At 34.3% G+C, this 20,249-nt stretch overlaps 1 protein-coding gene across 16 annotated transcripts in view; it reads left to right on the top strand.

Annotated features, from left to right (window-relative positions):
* Positions 1 to 15,615: 15,615 nt before the first annotated feature.
* Ca-beta (Calcium channel protein beta subunit) overlaps positions 15,616 to 20,249 on the top strand; it is a 127,292-nt gene continuing 122,658 nt past the window's right edge. For 7 of the 16 annotated variants that reach the window (XM_085196306.1, XM_085196292.1, XM_085196275.1 and 4 more), the window contains exons 1-2: positions 15,616 to 15,766; positions 18,759 to 18,865. In XM_085196306.1, the coding sequence (XP_085052432.1) occupies positions 18,794 to 18,865 (72 nt within the window). In that variant the 5' untranslated portion in view covers positions 15,616 to 15,766; positions 18,759 to 18,793. Of the gene's footprint in view, positions 15,767 to 18,758; positions 18,866 to 20,249 lie in introns of those variants that run through there. The other 9 variants (XM_085196267.1, XM_085196237.1, XM_085196420.1 and 6 more) reach the window with 3 other exon arrangements.

Here is a 20,249-nt window from a genome sequence, read left to right as displayed (position 1 = left end):
GTAGGCTACAAACAAAATAGAAATGATCTGTAAAGGCCGGCCAATAATTCGTCAAAGAGGGTTGTAAATCTCGGAGGGTGGGGGAGGGTGGCGTTACGTAACATCAGGAAGTGCGGATTAGGAATCAATAGTGGCCATAATGATAGTTGTAACGTAATAGATGGTACTGCGCCGTTTGCTGCGCGTTTGGGTTGGAGGGGGAAATGCGTTTTTTTTGGGGGGATTTTTTTTATTTACCTATGGTAAAAAAATGTGTTGTTTGAATGTAATTTTGGAGTAAGAGAAAGAGAGAGAGAGAGATTTTTTTGTAGGTATTTTTGTAGGTATTATATTTTTATTGTTTGAACTATTAGGTCAGATAATTTTGAAAATTTTAAAATATAGCAGTAAGTATCTCACTCGGTGAAATGTTCCTTATACTTAAAAAAATAATTGTGGGCTCGATCCCCAATTGGGGGATGGTCATGTTTATTTTCATTCTCTCGGTCTGGTAGATACAGCGCGGCGTTGAATTCCGCCCCTCATCACGCAAAACTACGAGAATTCGGCTGTGCATGTGGAACGGAGAATCGTAACACTAGGTTCCCACTGCCAACCCTGTTATATGCGAGATATAGTGTGAAGTTAAACAATAAACAAATTTACCCCCTAGCACCTTCCTAACACTCCCCCAACACCCCATGTCATTGCCTGCGGTCATCCGTCATCGTGTCAGGCTCATCTAGTTTGTTTTGTATGGAGAGTGAATCAAAATAATAGTGTATTGGACACAGTTACATTGATCTATAGTTATAAATTTGATTTAAATATTTACATACTGATCCGTTACATATTAAAACTATGTTATTTAATTCATTATTAATATTATAAGTAATATATTCCGTTACATTATTTGTTAATCGTGAATATCTTAGCTACATACATATATTAGTAAAAAACAAAGCACGGCGTTAAGTTCTGTCACTCAACACGCAAAATTTCGAAAGTTTAAGCGAAAAATATGGAAAAGAGTGTCTTAACACTATGTTCCCTCTGCGTACCCTGTGATTTCACTATTTTTTTTTTGTAACTCACACACAGCCTAATAATATGTTTTAATATAGGTATATTATTTCGGTAGGTTTGGTTAATTGACGGGGGGCTCCCTTAAAAAAAAAACCATCTCGCTAACTACAGACACCGTGCCGCTGCGATAGCTGATGTAGGTACCTACATATGTATTTCTTATGATGTACGTAATGGATTTAAACGAAATTAATTGATATATAAAATGATATGGAAAAAAATACCATTAATCAATCATAAAAACAAAGAAAAAGCTCTTTATATTAAAAGTTAAACTATTTTTTAACTTAAGATTATGGGTTATATTTATATAGTTATTTAAACTAAAATAAAAGTATTGGCTTTGAATATAACATTTCCGAAACTCAAATTGTATAAGCATTGAAAGTGATATTTCTCTCTTCATGCATTTACATCGATAAGTACTTGCAAATCTAAATATTATCTCCATAATAAATCTAGGGGACCCCCCTGACCCCGCATTGCTCCCTGTCGTCGCTCACGGTCATCTGTCATGGTACACCCCCGCTTGCAATAGCTTTTGTGTTACCGCGAGTAAGAATAGATAGATAGATATACTTTACCTGTTATATCTTTAGACTTTTTTTTTTAAAGATTTTTTACCACAAAGGCAGAGGGAACCTAGTGTTAAGATACTCTGTTCTCCACTTTTCGTCCAATTTTTGAGATATTGCATTAAAGGGCGGAATTAAACACCAAAATTTCTTTACAGCTAAATTAAATAAAAATTTATTAAAACCAATTAGAATGGTGGCACAGTGGTGGTATTTGCAAATTATAAATATATAAGGGCGTCGTGACGTTCGACTCCCACTCGGTGGAATTAAGTATTTTCATTTTCGCGCTCTGATAAGAAAACCAAACGCGGTGTTTAGCATTTACCCCTATTCAACACGTATCATCTCGAAAATTAAGCGAAAATGGGGGAACGAAGTGTAAGCACAAGGTTCCTTCTGCCTTCTCTGCTATCTGCGGTATACATCATCAATATAAAGAAAAACTATAAATAAATCTTTAAAATGTTAATAATATGAGTATTATTTGAAGGAAGTAGGTACCTTCCTAATTATCAACTTAATCAAGTATGATTAAAAAAAACTGAGCACATTATCCCCCCAGCGTGATCTGTCACGAGGCCGGTGTCGATGACAAACCCCCTGTCATTAAACTTTTAAGTATTTTAAAAATCCTAACCACCCCATGGGGTGTTTCCATAATAATTTGCAATGCATAAAAATTTTGTAATTCCCTTTCTTATTAAGACGTATAATTGGAAATATTCAATATTTTCTTTTTTTGCCTGGTGTCGAGGCAAAGCGCGGTGTTGAGTTCTGTCACTCAACACGCAATGCCTCCAGAATTCTGCCGAAAGCGAGGAACGGGCTATCTCAACGGGAAAGGAGTGTCTTAACACTAGATCCCCAGGTACCCTCTACGTACCCTGTCCGTGTGCAGGATACAGCGTGAAGCTATAAAAATAAGTTTAAGGTCAGTAAAATGTCGCTGGATTCAAAGGGCGCAGGACCGGACGGAGTGGCGAGAATTAGGGGAGGCCTATGTCCAGGTGTGGACGTTGAAAGGCTGATGGATGGATGAAAAATGTCGCTTAATGCAAATATAATGGTATCGTTCCTTCCGCAACGTTTATCGTTTTATTCGCAATCAAATGCATATTAACGCTTAAAAAAGTTAGCTTTTCGTAAATTAATTTAATTATGAATATCTTTATATTGTTTTTTTTTATTTTTGTGATTGTTCAAATATCGTTACATTTTTTTTTCTTTATTTATTTTTAGAACAAAAAAATAATTAAAAAAAAAACATATTTCGTAGGTGAACATGAAATGTTCCGGCGATAGCAAGTCGTGGTCGGATCATCATCAAGGTCAAGGTCATCGTAACTTCGCGTGATTCGGTTTCGGAAGAACCTTTGAAATTCCAATATAACAGTTTCCTTTATGTCACATGTCAATACTACTCTTTAGGGAGGTTTTTTTTCATACCCTACTCTAATGAGGGTTGGGAGGCGGAACTTAAAAATAAAAAAAAATCATCTTCATACTGTATCCCGCACACAACAGGGTAGGCAGAGGAAACCTAGTGTTATGATACTCCGTTCCCCACTTTCCGCCGAATTCTGGAGACATTGCATGTAAAGCAGTGCTTTATCTATCAGAACATGGAATTTAGAATAATTCCTTCTTCAGAATGTGGATCGAACATATTATAGAAATCGCACTTACAGTCTGACGCTGTCATACAGCCTCGAATGAATTTTTATATTGTGCAATAATTACTTATACTTAATTTACTAACATTATATCACAATTGGATTTCCCGATGATGTCAAAAACTCTGAATACCGATACATATTCTTACTAAAAATATTTAGTAAAAGAGAAAGGAAGTGTTACTTATTACTTTAAGTTGAAATTACGCAGGAAGGCACTCGCTACGTGAATCACGATTTATGAAGGTGAGGTAAGTACCTGGTGAATCATAGACCTCAATGAGAAGTTGGTTTTGAGAAAATTTTATTGGTCCATTTTATTTGGTTATTTACAATGTTAGCGGTAGTGAAAGTAATTAAGGGGTTTTTTGACAAGGAAATATCTGCTGAAAATTATGATAGTTGAAGAAATGGTTATATAAATAGTAATTTTGCGTTTTTTAAAATTATGAACTACTAAAATTAAAGCAATATTACTTATTAATATTGATTTTGAACGTGACGCTTCTGGGTTCGATTTCCACTCGCTCTGAACATAGTGCCATGTACCACCACTCTATACATAAATCGTTTAGAACATCTGACGGAGTATCTGAACATTAAGTTTTCTCTGTCTTCAGCATCCTAGAACAAAAACAATACTAAATAGGAATTTCCCTTAAAAAAACAAACAAAAACCCACTTTTACGGTTTCATAGTCCGCACAAACAAAGATGCGGGCTATAGCCCGTTTGCAAACCATAAACAGTCATCTACATCGTATACATTAATTCATACATGTAAATTGCAACGTCAGATGCACTCTAAAAGCGATACTATCCATTATTCTATAGATTTGATGGGTAAATAAAGGGGGCGAGGGAGGACGTCATGGCCCTCCCTAATGAAGCTCATGCTGAAATAATTTATATTCCGTTTCATTTCAAAGTTTAATTGAACATTTTATATTATTTATATACTTTCTATTTTTTTATTTAACGCACAGTGTTAAGGTAATTCGTTTTCCATTTTCCGACCAATTTTCAAGACATTGAGTCTTAAGTGGCGTCACTCAACGCCGAGATCATCTATTTCCGGATACTGTGTGTTACTGAAAGTTATATGTAAAGGCTGGCTCCTGGCTGGTCCTAACCAAACCCCTTGTTTCGTCATTATCAGAACTGGAACATGAAATCAACTTAATTTTTTGATTACCGATAGCTGCTTCACATAAAGATTTCTACGTTGTATCTTGCGCTTTTCACATTTGCCAACTTGGCCTGATCGGTCTTGAACAAATTTTGGGTGGACCAAGTTTTTATTCAGGGTAATATTGTAATAACCCTAAATCAAATTTGAAGTGACAATCATCGCGGCGTTTAACTGCGTCGTATTGCTTAAATACGTTGAAATTACACTACAAATTCACTTCTACCACCATTTTATTTTTGCAGTAGCTCTTTGTTTTTTAGCGTAGCGCCGCGACGACGCGCCCCGCTCGGTGAGGTGACCGCGTAAACAAAACAATTAATAGAGAATTGCGAACAATATCAAAAACAACATTAGCAAGGAGCTAAGGCGAGATTTTCTTTTGTTTTTTCTTCCTGAAATTAAATATATACTTTCTTTTTTTTATATCTGACTAGTCGTCGCCCGCAATTTTCGTTTTTTTTTTTAGAAAAAAATAGTTTCTTTCCTATTTTTTTCCAGTTCTCCGAAGAATTTTGGTAAATTTTTGTAACGCGGTGGTTGCGGGTTCGATCCTCAGGGAATGAATTAAGGGCACCAAGGCAAAAGACTGGCTTCTACTGCCAGCTAGGTACTGCCATTCAACACGCAATGCCTCGAAAAATTCGGTGGAATGTAGAGAATGGAGTATCTTAACACTAGGTTCCCTCTGCCTATCCTGCTATATACGGGATACTCGCTTAAAGCTGATAATATATATCTTCAATATTAGATTGATATATAGTAGAATTATATATTTAAACCTTTAATAATTTAAAACTAACTAGGTACTAACCATTCACTAGCAAACATTAGTATTTAAACAGGGTAGTATAAGCTTTCTATTATGTAGGAACAATGATGGCAGACGAGATGTCTGGCTGTCTGCATGTAACGCGGAACTAAGGTGGGTGTGATTAGCACAGGATTGTTGTTATGGGTTCAAATATCGTCTAAGGTAAGTTAATTGTAGTAGAAGATATACACCTAAGCTTTTAACCTGCTATTTAATAAGCAGTACGTATCTCGTACATGAACAAAAAAAGGATAACAGAGAGTAGAGTCACTAGATTGTATCGATTGAATCGTATTACTATTTATAATTACCATTTAAAATACCAATATAATTGACCATTGCGATTAACTATACTGTAATAGCGCGTATTTTCCGTCTCCATACAAACAATGTTTCCGATGCGTCTCACCCAGTCTAAATATAGCTTTTAGGGGTAGTTACCACCCCTCGCGTGATGGTTCTCCAAATGTATTGCCATTGATAATATTAGAGAATAAGTGAAATTGTCTAATTTTATCGTATTACATCTACTTTTGATATCTGTGTGCTTATTTTACTAAATATCTAAATAAATATAAATTAGCTTCACGCTGTATCCCGCACGCAGCAGAATAGGCAGAGGGAACTTAGTGTTAAGACACTCCGTTCCCCAGTTTCTACCGAATTCTGGCAGAACTCAACGTCGCGCTATACCTCGACACTAGAGCGAAGAAAAAATAAATAAATATTTCACTCCCTCGCGTAGGGATCGAACCCACCACCGTCGCGTTACTGTCACATTCTTGAACCGCTGCGTCACGACAGCCTCAACTATGTAGAAGAATAAAATTTACTTTAAGGTAATTCTGTTTTTCGTCGTCGAAATACTGCGTTGTGAATGGCGGAATACGGAACGTCACAATATTATTAACAATTCTTAATTTTACTGTAATACACATATTTAATTTACTTACATACTTCTAAAAGAGAATTTAACTCGTGAATGGCGTTGAAGAAAAATTTTAATTCCATCGATTAGGAATTGAATCCAGAACCGTCAAGTCAGACGTGTTATTGTCGTTTTCCTACGGTCATAAAACAAATTATAAACATAAATATATATAAATATATTAATATCTAAAACACACCAGCGAACAATTTACCCGATGCGTCTCCCCCTACTTTCAAGAGGGTGGTCAATACCACCCCTTTTGCTGTGTGCGAAACTAAACATATCCGTATTCACTATTCTCGTCTGTAGATATATAGATATACATACAATTTATCAATCGAGATAACATATAGAATCTGCAATCGAGCTTTGAAAATATTAATTTAGCTGAAAAGTACCTCGTAGTACAAATGTAAGTGTCTTAATGTAGACGATAGTTGCGGGTACAATTTCTTGGAAGAATGGTCACATTTTAAATGTTTTAGATTCTCTGATTCCGTTTAGTTGAACTGAGTATTGGTAAGTTATTATCGCTTTTTTCGGCTTCTTTTATAGAGATGATTAAAAAATGTTGATTATAGAAATAACAGATATTTTTTTACGTATATATTTATGTTAAAATATAACAATATAAACTAAGAAATTATCACATATTTCAAAATAAATATAAAAGAATTGTCTCTAGCTCGCTATCTTGCAATATAAAATATTTTGCGGCCGCACTTCCGGTCACCCCGTCTAAATATAGCGGCGGTGGTCAGCCCCCGCGATGAGATCAAATTTGTATGCTTTACTGGCAGTTGGTTGCTATGAGTAGTTTGGGCGATCTTATTTCCTTATTTTTTTTTTTAGCTTCACTCATAGTACAAGATAGATAGAGAACGTGTTTACGTGTTTACCATCCTGCACCAGAGGGGTGAAATCCATATATTTTTGAATACTTAAATAGAAATAAAATATTTTATACAAAATTGTACGTAGCAAGATTTGAACCAGCGCTTTTCAAAGTCCGTCCCACTACACATAAGCTAAACGTTTTTATTGCCTAACGTCCATATTTTTTATATGGTTAGAATTTTCGTTACTAGCACTTTATAAGGACAAGGAAAAGCTAATGCTACTGACAAAAAAATATTTTGTTTATTTCTCCATACCTAATCTTACTTATATTTTATCCCCTAATTTCCTTACCCCATATCAAAAATTACTTACCCTATCGAAGGCACGATCGATACATGGTTAATTCGGGGTTTAATAAGACCACATACAAGTTGTTATTTAACTCTACGCTTACAGTAATTGCGAACAAGGCGCAAGGCACGAGGTAGTAGGTAGGAGGTAGCGGGTACGGGGTCACGCAGCACAGTGCCAGTAATTACACAATTTAAGGGCCAATGATGTAAAGCGTAGCGTGCGCTCTCTTACAACTAATAATATTATTTGGATTCTTTGTAAATTGTAGAAAAACTATAGTTGTAGTCTTAAGTTTTTTTGTAGGGAAGGTAGGTCATTGTATACAATTTGAAAGGTATCTATGTAATTTGATTTTTTTAATCCTTCGTGTGGTATTTGAACCCAACCATGCTCTCGGAAGCTCCCAAGGTCTTCCATCTCTGTAACTTTTTTATTGTTGTTTTGCATAGCCATCTTCTATAAATAGACTACTAGCTTACAATAATTTTAAGTAAATTTATCTACTTTCTCTATAAATAAAAAAATACATATCCAAAAAGGATACAGGACCCTTAAAAATTATAAACGTAGTGTATAGTCGCGTGACGTTAGCGTTACGCGCCTCAGATTGCCCGACATGACTTCTATTTGCTTCCGCCACTAAATTACCCAGCGATTGCCTGCATGGAAAATAGTTCACCTTACCCTTATTTAGCGAAGGGATGTGTTTTTTAAAGGATTTTTATTTCTTATCATTGTTTTATTTTATCGTTATAATGATATTATTTTCTATTAATTAAATTTTCACGCTTTGGAAGCGAGACAAAAAACGGGAAGCACATTGTCTTGATAGTCTTTCTCTCTAAGCTCTCTTCCTGTCTTGTCTGCCTGCCCTGATGTATGGGAAAAAGCCTAAAGGCTATATATAGGTATACAAATATATTAATTGCAGCCCACAACTTCAATTAATTGAACTATAAAACGTAAAATCCCGTGTTTTACTGTTCCCGTAGGAATTTCGGGAAATCCTTTCTTAGTGCATTCCCCAATGACTCTATAAACCCTATAAATCCAAATTTCAGCGTTCTACGCCGCGTTGTTTGAGTTTTCCGTTGTCTGTCAGTCACTCGGTAACGGAAGAATTTTACACATAGAAATTTAAAATCAACATCATTATACAAATCAATTAATTTGTATGCTTTTTTAATACAACTAATTATATTTATTTTCTGTTATATTAGCTTGTTTTCATCGAATTCACATAAAAATGGTAGTTTATTAAGCATTATTTAAATGCGATAATAGTCTAAAATACAAAATAAAATACAGTTATGTATGTATATGTTAATTGTTATCAGTATAGATCTATTATATCTAAAAAAAATCTATATACATATATATATATATACATATATATATATATATATATACATTACATTTTCTCGTACATTTTCTCCCGAACTTTCCGTTGTCAGTTGTTATCCACTCAATTTCAGGATTCCGCGGAAAGTGGGGATTGATAGTGTTTTTATGAGAACAGAGTGTATTAATACTAGGTTCCCAAATTCCCTCTGCCGACTCTGCTATATTCGCAAAGAGTTCACGAAAATTTAACTAATAATAATAAAATCAATCAAAAACAAAATAACGAAAACTAAAATACCACTAAGTTACAAGTGTATTACACTAAAAGTAGTTTATTTGATAGAGGGCACCAATTACTAACGGGTTGTATATCAAAGCGAGGGTCATCAGAAATTTGAGATAGCTCAAAACAGATCGTCGAATCGCTTTGTGTTTGTGCAACATTATATCAGCAAAGTACAATTATTCTAGGTGTCCGGGATGAGCCTGATTAGTGACGGTCAGGTGGGCGCGGTCGATACCCACCCCCTGGGCAACTACCCTGCAATAAACAGGGGGATGATAGCCTCAACTTAAGTATTGATTCGCGCGAAACGTGATTTGTACGCACTCTGGAGTTACTGTGACGTTTAGATCTACTTCCGTTTACATTGCTGCTTGTTTCCATTCCGCCTGTCCATCTTCATAGTTGATAGTAAATGGTTAACTAACATTGCGTTGTTTCGGTTATTTTGTATGTAAGTATGAAGATTTTCGGTTGTTCCTAGTGAGCCGCGGTCAATAGGCCTCACCGCACCTTGTCTTCGAAATGCTCGTCTGTCACGACATCTACCGAGTTATCGCTGGTCTCCGCTGTTCTATATACTAAGTGCTTGGTCAGTGGGCGCTGGCTTAATTGAGGTGATATTATTCAAATGATGGTAGTTGTTAGTGTTTTATTGAACAACTGATTTATGTGTTACTAAGGTTTTCCATTTCCTTTACTATTATAGAATATTATTAGGAAGATCGTTTTTTTTACAATTCAATTTAAATTAAGAAAATTTTTAATGCTTCACTCTGTGTTTCGCTTATTGCAGGGTAGGCAGTGAAAAGACACTTTGTTCCCCATGCACTAGCCAACTGTCATTAATTGCGAGTTAAACGACGAACCCCAACGTAACGTTTGACCACGGCCCGAGTAAGAATCGAACCAACTACCGTCGCTAAATAAAAATGTAAAAAACAAAATAAAAGTAGACAATTTAAAAAAATAAATATTTAACTAAAATAACAGTTAAATGCTATCTTAATCTTAACAAATATAATCAAATGATAAGAAAGAAATACTTGCAAATAGAACATAGAGTCAATTTTAGAATTCATTAAAAGTATATCACAACCAGTTATATCGTTAAGTATGTGAATAAACCCCAAAATATAATTACATCGTTAATGTACCAGTCTACCTAATGAGTTGGCCGAAAATATGTAAGGCCGTATACATCTAATGAAAAAAAACTGCAATTATTATTAATAGATATTATTATTTATTGTTTATTTATACGTAAAAACAAATTAGAAAAGTACAATTGAAAAGATATGTTTGCAATATTGTATACTAGTCGTCGCCCGTAACTTTGTTTAAGTAAATTTTAAGATGTAAAATGAAAATCTTGTCGTTTCTAGTTTCCGTAGGAATTTCGAGAACAATATCTTGAAATACTCGCATTGTCTTGAAAACTGGACAACGGACTTTCTTAACACTAAGTTCTGTCTACTCTTCTATATGCTGGATACATCTAAATGCTGAATGCTCTTCTATATGCTGTTAAAAAAACATGTTTTTTTGGCAGTCCGGTTTTGCAACGTTTTTGTACGTTATTTATTTTTTCTAGTCGGGTAGGCAGATGGAGCCCTGTTTTAATCATTCCGCTCACTGGTTTCCGCCAAATTCTGGCGGCATGGTGTGTTGAGTGGCGGAACTCAGCGCAGCGCTTTGCCTCGACACCAGAGCGAATTATTAAATATTTCATTTCCTGAAGTGGGAATCAAACTCTCAGCCACGAATGTGTTCCTACGCCACGACTGGTCCTCAGTTTTAATTGATAGAAACTTTTAAAAAAATAGTATCCATCGCTAGTTAAAAGTTGAAAACAGATGTTACTGTGGTGTTTTGTCACTTCATTCCTAACAAACAAATGGAAAACAAAAATATTTGAAAACCTAGTTATTTTCTACTCAGTTACGTGTAATGATTCTATTCATTAAACAACAATGTAATGATAATTGACGTACAAATAATTTTAATTACAATAAAAAAGTTTTTTTTTAATTTAAATGAAGTGTATGTCAAGTGTGAAGGCGGCTTGAGGCTAATGTTTTAAATAAATATTTTTGTGTGAAAGGCACGCCGTCGACATCTGCCCGTCAATCTAGTTAGTTGTTGAAGAATGCGATCGTCGCTGTACAAACATTTGTGTGTTATGCAAATGTGCAAATATTATAACCAATTTTAGTCTCTGAGAGTCAGTTCGTTTGAGGCCGACGTAGCTGAAACAGTGTCTGACTGTAAACGCAAAGGTTCTGGGTTCTATTCCTACCTGGGGTAAATAAACATTTAGCATTGCCATGCTCTTTGTTTTTTTGCTGAACTTTCAGTCTAATTTTTGAGACATATAATGCCTCGAAAATTGGTTGTTAAATTAAGTAAGTATCGTAGCACTATGTTTACCGTGTTTGTGTTTATTATTTTTATATTTGAACTATATTTAATTGATTTTAAGTACTAGCTTAGTTACTATCTTTTAAAAACGCCACAAAAATTAAAAATGGGCATCATATAACAGTTTTATAATGAATAAAATTATAAAACTTTTTAAACATAAAAAATCGTTTAAAAGCTAAAATTAAATACAGCGAGAGCAATTATCTTTTATATTGATTCATTCTCTAATCGGTAGCGGTAACACGGGAGGACCATGAAACTGGTAGACTAGACTGAACTATTAATAATAGATTAAACAATTATTATACAGGCTGCAGTATTGGCCGTAGCGGCGTGGTGAGACCATATCTAGAGATATTTTCTAAGGGGGCTTTGAAGTAATCTTTTATTAATTCGCTATTTTTAATTCCTTTTTTTCGTTAAAATTCGGGGGTGGGCACTAGACTATTATGGGGTGGGCACCAGGATATTCAGGGGCACATATAATTGTTTTTACAGCTTCATAGCTTCCTGCCTGAATTTAAGATATCATATAATTTTGAATCGTGAAACCCAACTCCACTATTTATTAACCGACTTAAAAAAAGAGCATAATAATATGTAAGTATACACATAATAACTATTATATAATTATATTAAATGTAATTTGAACCCAAAACAATCGCGTTTACTGTAAGCTACTGGCATTAGGCCATGACGGCGTCAAGAGGAAAACTATATTGTCCATTATAATAGTTTTACTTTAGCGGTCTCGAATAGACAGAGCGAGTTTCTCTTTTCTTCATATAGCACCGGAAACATTATGTTTTTAATGAAGTTTAATTGGTTATATATTTTTCATTTCATCGTACTACTTTATGGTGTTTCTGTCGCGTAACGGTAATCGATGCCTATGCCCCTACTATGGAAATTTACTATAGCTTCTACCGTATGGTTATTTTTTCGACATTTTTATCGTAGAGAGAGGAGCTTGGACGGTTGAGGAAGTGGGTATGGACAATGGACATGTTAACACTCATTTCAAGGATCTATACATAGGTTGACAGTTTCAGGCGTTGCTACGTACCCACCTTGCACCGCGGTGAACATATCATCATGAAGCATTAAGCAAATCCCTAAATTGTGAGTTCGATTCTCACACGAGGGAAATCTATATTTATCTAGCTTTTTCGTTGTCTATACAGACAACAATCAGCTTTAGATTCTGGTATCTCTTTGAACAGATATTTTGACCTTATATTACTATTGTCGCATTACATTTTTATATTTATTTATTTCAGCGATTTACAGCAGAAGAAACGGTTTTTCGCGAGAATATCTTATATATTATTTTTACAAGGTCTGTATAACTTTTACGTACAAAAGTTTTATTGATCATTAGACACAGTCCTATTCGATAGAGACAGTAGTAAAGTAATCAGATTATCGTAAAAATAGTACTGCATGTGATCCCTAGTCTCAACTAGTTTAGTTTCGAATTCTTTCTTCTATTTTAATGTGTTAAGCTTACTTTATGGAAATTATTTTTAGAACAATTAATGTACGTAAAATAGTTTACTATATTAGTTTAAAAGCTGGGTTCGGAAAAGTAAAATCAAATTAGCGAAAACTATAATGTAGAGGATCTTTCTAAGCTTTCTGTGTTCTTTTTTTCAGTATCCCGGACACAGCAAGGTAGCAGAGGGAACGTGGGAACCTTAAACCTTAAAACTTTATACACTACGTTCCCATTAAGACACTTCAGTTTCCAATTTTCCGTCGAATTTTCAAGGCATTGCGTGTTGAGCGGCGTAACTCGACGCCGCGCTTGGCCTCGTCCACCAGATAGAGAAAATAAAAATATAAAATATTTTATTCCCCCAAGTAGTAATCCCCCAATCGAATCCACAACCGTCGCGTTTATTGTTGCACACTTGTGCCTTAATCCATGACAGCCTCTTTGTTTTTCTTTCAAAAAAAATATTTACTATTACGTACAAAATGCCTCCTCATAAACACAAAACAATAGCTGTATAGTTTTTTTTCACTTTCATGCTGTATCCAGCATACAGCAATAACTTTTGCTAAGCTTTCAATCTTTGTCTCTCCTTCTTGTACTTTCCACCTAAATTCGAGATATTGCATACAGAGTATCGGAACATTAGTAACTGCGTGCGATTATAAACACAACAGGTTGTAGGTTCATTCCCACTTGAAATTAATGAAAAGGAAGAAGCCTGAAGCCAACTTAACGTTGTGGCCTCGTTACCAGGGGTTTTCATTCCCACGAGCGGAAATCGAAAGCAACAATTCACTTATTCCTAGCACAGCCAGGGAAAATGGAGAGCCGAACGGTACGAGTAAAGAATAGGCTATGGCGTAAATAAAATAATATACTAGGTATATAATAATAAGAAAATATATAAAGTCGAAAATTAAAAAAGATAATGGAAAATTCTTCAAACCAAGATAAACCATATAAAAAATAAATACATACATATATAAATAAATCTAAAGCGGATTTCTAAAAAGTTATATGATGAGCTCAAATTAATAGCGACCAGTACGACCGCGGCTGCGCAATAAAGTGGAATGGAATAAATTACCACGGACCTGTGTGATTGCGATATACTGAATCGTAAAAGCTGACTTGTTTAGTAATTAAATAATACTGAAGATGACACCATGTTTTGAATTGTATTGAACCGGATGTTCTCTTTTTTGTAGCTTCATTCTGTATCTTGCATATAGCATATTTATATTGTTAAGACACACCGTTTCTCACAAACTATCCGTTCAATTTAAATGTGGGGGACGGAATGTCAAAACACTAGGTTCCATCTGCTTAGCCGCTAGCGCAAGATCAATAAGCAATACATTTATATAATATCTAAACAGTAGAATCGTATTGAAATGACATTTTGCTATCATAAAGTGAATCTCAGCAATAGTTCAGTGGGGCCGGCACGCTACCCTCAGGGGGAAGGGTACATGATATATAGCATCATTAGTCCCTGAGACAGTGACTGAACGCCACCGATCTGATGGTGGTGGTCGATGGCGGAGTAATCGTGTCTATTCAAATTTTTCCATTAAACAAAGTTTTCATTAGGTTAACTTTGAATTAAATTGCTTTATTTAATTATTGTAGAGGCGCAGCGAAAGCTTTTGACTGTAAATCTGATGTTTATGGGTTCAGTTCCCACTCATATAGTGGAAAAAATGTATATGTATTTTTTTCTTACAAATTTGTAACCCCCAAATGTTGGAGCCTTTTTTTACTTTCCGGGCTAATTCTAGATATTCCGTACAAAGTGGAAACGAAATGAACGGAATGATCAAGCCTACTACCACTGCGTTACCAGTCAGAAAAACGATAGGATTAGCACAAATATAGCATTTTTTTAGCTTCACTTTGTATCCTAATGTTAATACACTCCACACTTTCCGCCAATTTTTTGAGACATCAAGTGTGAGTAAATGAAAATAACTAATTTCTCCGAGCTTAAATCGAACCCTCAACTATTACGATTATCGTTAGAAGCGGTGCAGCTACGGCAGGACGACTTTTCGCGATGCGGCGAGGCGATGTAGAAAAAAAATAGATGATAAACATACAGTCGATATCCCTTTTAGATGCGGATCAAACCTACGACCACCAGTAAATAACCACTAAACCAATCAGTCAAATTTGAACCAGAAATCAAAAGCTATAAATAAAAAGTTTAATTTATTATTCTTTTTATATATTTCAAGTGATGTGTGATCCCAGTCACTCACTTCTCTATTTTCAACCCAATTAGAAATATTGTGCGATAAATGAAAGATATCAACGTCATACTTCATCTCACTAGACTACACAAATATATTTTTTTTACACATTAATCAGCACGTATCATATATAAATAATAATAATAAAGTACAAAAGAAAAAAAATTATAGTAATTTACACCAATTAACGCCAATTAATCAATAACACATTAATATAATGACAAATAACATTTATCCATCAGGTTTCATTAACGCGGGGGCGCCACCGCCGGCCGGCGTCCAGGCGCCATTGCCGATCAATATCCGCCGAGCACCCCCGAACCCCTCCGAGTGCACCCGAAGGCTCGCGATTTCCCCCGATCGTTTCCCGCACATGACAAATGTCAGTGATATGCCCTGCAGTTTTCGGGGCCCGTGAAAATCTAGGAAAAAGTGCAATTTTTAGACTTCTCAGTGATAAACTGTGTTAAAAGAACATTTTGTTTGTTGTTTTTTATCAGGATTCATTGTTTAGTGTTTAGTGTAAGTATAATTTACTGTTGCTCTTTGTTTATATTGCTTTTGCTTGAATGTATACTTGATGTTAACTTAAGCAAATAAACTGTGTGTAGATATTAATTTAGGGCTTTATAAGTTTAAATTTAATGTGCTTGGTTAAATGGGTGGTTCTTGGAAAAAAAATCAATGTTTTTGATGCAACACAGGTACTGTTTCTGTTGTTCGCTGACAGATATATGAAAAGAACTCTTGTATGTAAAAAATACTGAAAAAAATATATAAAAAGCTTGTATTAATAATTATACAATCAAATATATATAAATTAAATGGTTTTCCATTTGAAAAGGTGTATTTTTATAATAATCACGTTAAGTTGTCGCCAATGCGCATGCCTAGTACAGGTGCTTTGCGTCACTCGTGTTTGACAATAATTATAAGTTTAAAATGCAAAATTATGCTCATTTATATGAAAAATAATGTTCTTACTAATTAGTTAATGCTTGTAAATTATTAACATGTAAAATCTCTTTGAAAAATTATTGTAAATTTATAAATATCTGTACATTTGATTTTATTGCATCTTAATTAATATAAATGCACAGTTTTTATGTATTACAAAAAACAGATTTAAAAAGTTGAAACCCAACTTATTTTAAGTTATTAAAATGTCGCATAATAAGAAAAATTGTAGCGTCATACTCTGCAGGTCTTTCGACCTTGACCGGCAGTCGTGCAGTGGATGCAGTAGTTTTCCGCCAGCATAATTTGATCTGCCCAAATGTTATCAAATTTCCCGCTTTCTGCTCTAAGCACGCGATACGGAGGGGCAGGGGGGGTCTCTGTTATTGGTTGTGTGACACCTGACAGGTGGGAATAAGACGAAACGTTTGTTTGTTTTTTTTATTTTTTTATTATATGTTGGTTTCTTCAATATATTGTCTTAATTATGATATAGTTAATGACAGTAGTACTCCTCTCCTAATTCATAGTATTTAACTTATTCTAATATTCTTCTTATTAGTGTGGGTAGTAACGAATCTTCTGTCCAAACCAAGACGTAGCGTTTTGTTAATGTCTTTTAATGTTATTATGTCATATTCAAATTCAAAATATTATATCTTTATTCAAATATACTTATTATAAGCACTTTTAACTTTTTATAACCTTAAATATTAAAGAGGTATCATCCGCGAGAAGTACAATATCACATAGATTCTTCACATAAAAAGGCAGATCGTTAATATAAATAAGAAATAAAAGGGGACCAAGAATAGATCCTTGTGGAACGCCCATCTTTAGAGGAGATCCAGATGATTTTACATTATTTATACTAACCTTCTGGATTCTTTCTTTTACTTGATAAATCTGTTTTATTTAAAGATATAGTCAAATTTACTAATTTCTCAATCATTTAATTTTCTGTTGTCCACCCAAGTAAAGTCCATCATACGACAGATTGCGGAACTGAACACTGCGATTTGAATTTAGAATCACCATGGTTAGAATACTGTACTTAAATAAAATTTAGCCATGTCCCAATTGATACAAGATATCGTCTTTCTATTCTCATTATTCTATTATTTTGTACCGTAAAAATGTGATTTATTGGTAATAATACTATTTTAAACAAATACAACTGCCTCACCGTCACTTGTTTCACCTTAGACCCAATGGCAATATGTCACGATGACCGCGTTGCTAGAAATATTATTTACCCACATTGAAAATAATTTAGACAAGTTAATATTTGGCTTATGATAATCATATTGTATTCAAATTATTCATACTGGTTTTACGACAAGAGAGAGAGAGATTTTATTATTTTTTATTTAGCATTTAACAGTCGTTAGTTATCGTACTAGTTAAGCTTTTCCTTATTCTTCACTTTGCATCACAGTATAATAGAGAAAGGAGAAATGTTAAATTTCTCCATATTCTAAATAAACTTTACTTTACCATGTCATGTTTTTGCAAATACCTTTTATTAAAATATTAAAAATTATTCATACATAGTTAATGCTACAATTTTACGAGGGTATCAATTTCAAATAAAAAAATAACGTCTAAAAAATTCCATCAAACAATCGTGGGTCGAGTTTAAGCAATATATGAAACAGGTAACAAAACATAAATTCCGCTTTCACATATCAAATATTATATATGTAGGTACATTGCGAGGAAAATATGGTATGCTTAAATATCTATACTAATATTTAAAAAATAGTTTGTTTGGTTGAACGCGTTGATCTTAGGAACTGCTGGTAAGAATTGAAGAAGTCTTTGTGTTTTGGATAGTCCAATTGTAGAAGATTACGTTAAATGAGGTTATTAGTTTCGATGTAACCTACTGTCCCTGCGGTCAGTTACCTAGGGGATTCTCAATCTCCTCTAATTTATACATTGCGAAGAAAGTAGTTTTTTAGCTTTGCACTGTATCGCGCACGTAGTAGGGTAGGAATAGAGAGCCTGGTGTTCAGACATTAAGACGCTCCTTTCCCATTACAAAGTTCTCTAAGTAAGCTTTAAGTCAAACTTAAATATCATATGTCTCCGTAAAAATAATTTATAAAAGTAATTCCACGGGCCGGGCATCGAACCGGGTGCAAAGGTTAACGGCTGTTACATTTGAAAGTTGTTTGTCCGCATGTGTATTTGTGCATGTCAACGCGATCTCGGGTCACGTATTGGTGACGACGAAAAATTATTATTGAGCTATGAGGATCTATATTACTTTATTTAAATGTGTAAAGAATGTGTAGTGTAACGACTGTACGTAGTTTTGCGTAAACAGTTGTGGATTCGATCCTCATTTCGGAGAGTGAGTTATATCTTTGAAATTTATTATTGAACGCAGTGTTTTTGATTCGAGTGGAAAACGGAGAATGGAGTGAACTACACTCACTAGCAATACTACTTCTCTAGAATTTGGCTACTCGGCTGTACGAGTATGTGGTAAATAATGCATTGTGTCAGACGTAGAATTAGATATTCAGTTGATTAATACATATTTTTCCAGCGCGCTGGGGCGTCACCGGGCATGCGCCGCGTAGCATGAGCGGTGCGCGCGCGCACGAGCCCCGCGACCCGCCGCGCCACCACCGCTCCCACCCGCACCAAAACCAGGTAATATATATATTTATTTACGTTGTATATATTATTAATTTTAATTAATTATTTAAAAAGTTTGGAAAGTAAATATATATTTCTTTTTTAAAAAAGTATTTTTTTTTTTAATTTAAATGCTCTATAGGTAGGGGATAATTTTATTATTACAATGTTTTGATAGCTTTCTTAAATTTGATTTAAATGGAATTTTAATTGGAATGCAATGGAAATATAGGTTTTATTTTAAATTTAATTGGTTATCGTCGTATCTCAGTTAAACAAACATAAAAGGAAAATAGGGACACTCTCAAGATATATATATAGAATGACTAAGACTTATAGATCTTATAACATTAGTTTTAATTAAATAAAAATACATATTACGATAAAAAGAAAAATGTGCTAACACATAGATTCGCAAACGTGAGGGACAAATAAAGCAATACAAGAATCCATATTGTGGTGTTTATAGATTATAGTTTTTAAATATATAATATTGAACAAAAATATCGTTTAAGTTATATTTAAACGTGCTATCTAAAAACGTACAAATGATTTCATCGCAATCCGTTATCCCGCGAGCGAGCCTTGCTCTTCTAATTGCAAAATATAAGCCAATCTATGTCCATCTCCATAGTAACTTAATTAGTGTTATTAATGTGGGGAACAACTAATTTTTAAATTACCTAAACGGTCGTTTTCGCCACCCACACACTTGTTGTTTTGTTTTAAGGAGTAGTGCTAGTTTTTTTCTATGTCTTTTAATATAAGAATTGATGATTTTTATCGCATATAATGGGGTAAAGAGAGAAAACCTAGTTTAAAACATTGCCTCTGTATGTCAATTTTCTCTAAAAGTTCCTTTCTCTGGAACTAGATTGCAAGGAAAGGAATAAATTGCTCAACTTCCTTTATTTCCGCCGAATTTTCAAAACATTCTTTGCTTAGACCAGCAACGCACCTGCAGCTCCTCTGGTGTTACACGGGATTGTGGGCGGCGGTGATCACTTACTATCAGGACACCCATACCCTCGATTGCCTTGTCTTTTCCACAAAAAAGTGGTGAAATTTAACGCTAAACTCAACCATAGCGTTGCTATATGATGAACATCACACATTACAAACAAAGTTAAAGAGTGAATCAAGTTCTGTCAATTTAATAACAATTGCCAAAATAGATGAAAAATCTAAATCCTTTAAACAATGACGTAAGTGACCTTTCGATAGTTATACAAAAGCATCGCCTTAACACTCAAATATAATTACTTAGTTGCGACGTTATTATTTATATACGTTTTTTTATTTTTGATTTTGCAAATTATGTGAGTTTGATTACGCGATATATATGAGTTTTGTCCCACTTGAAATAATAATTTTCTTTATTTCCGCGCTCTCGTAATGA

The sequence above is a fragment of the Heliconius melpomene genome, chromosome 1, assembly GCF_056956725.1.
Source record: "Heliconius melpomene rosina isolate 202511_hmr_F chromosome 1, ASM5695672v1, whole genome shotgun sequence".
Taxonomy (NCBI): domain Eukaryota; kingdom Metazoa; phylum Arthropoda; class Insecta; order Lepidoptera; family Nymphalidae; genus Heliconius; species Heliconius melpomene.
This window is presented reverse-complemented; position numbering and strand designations above follow the sequence as displayed.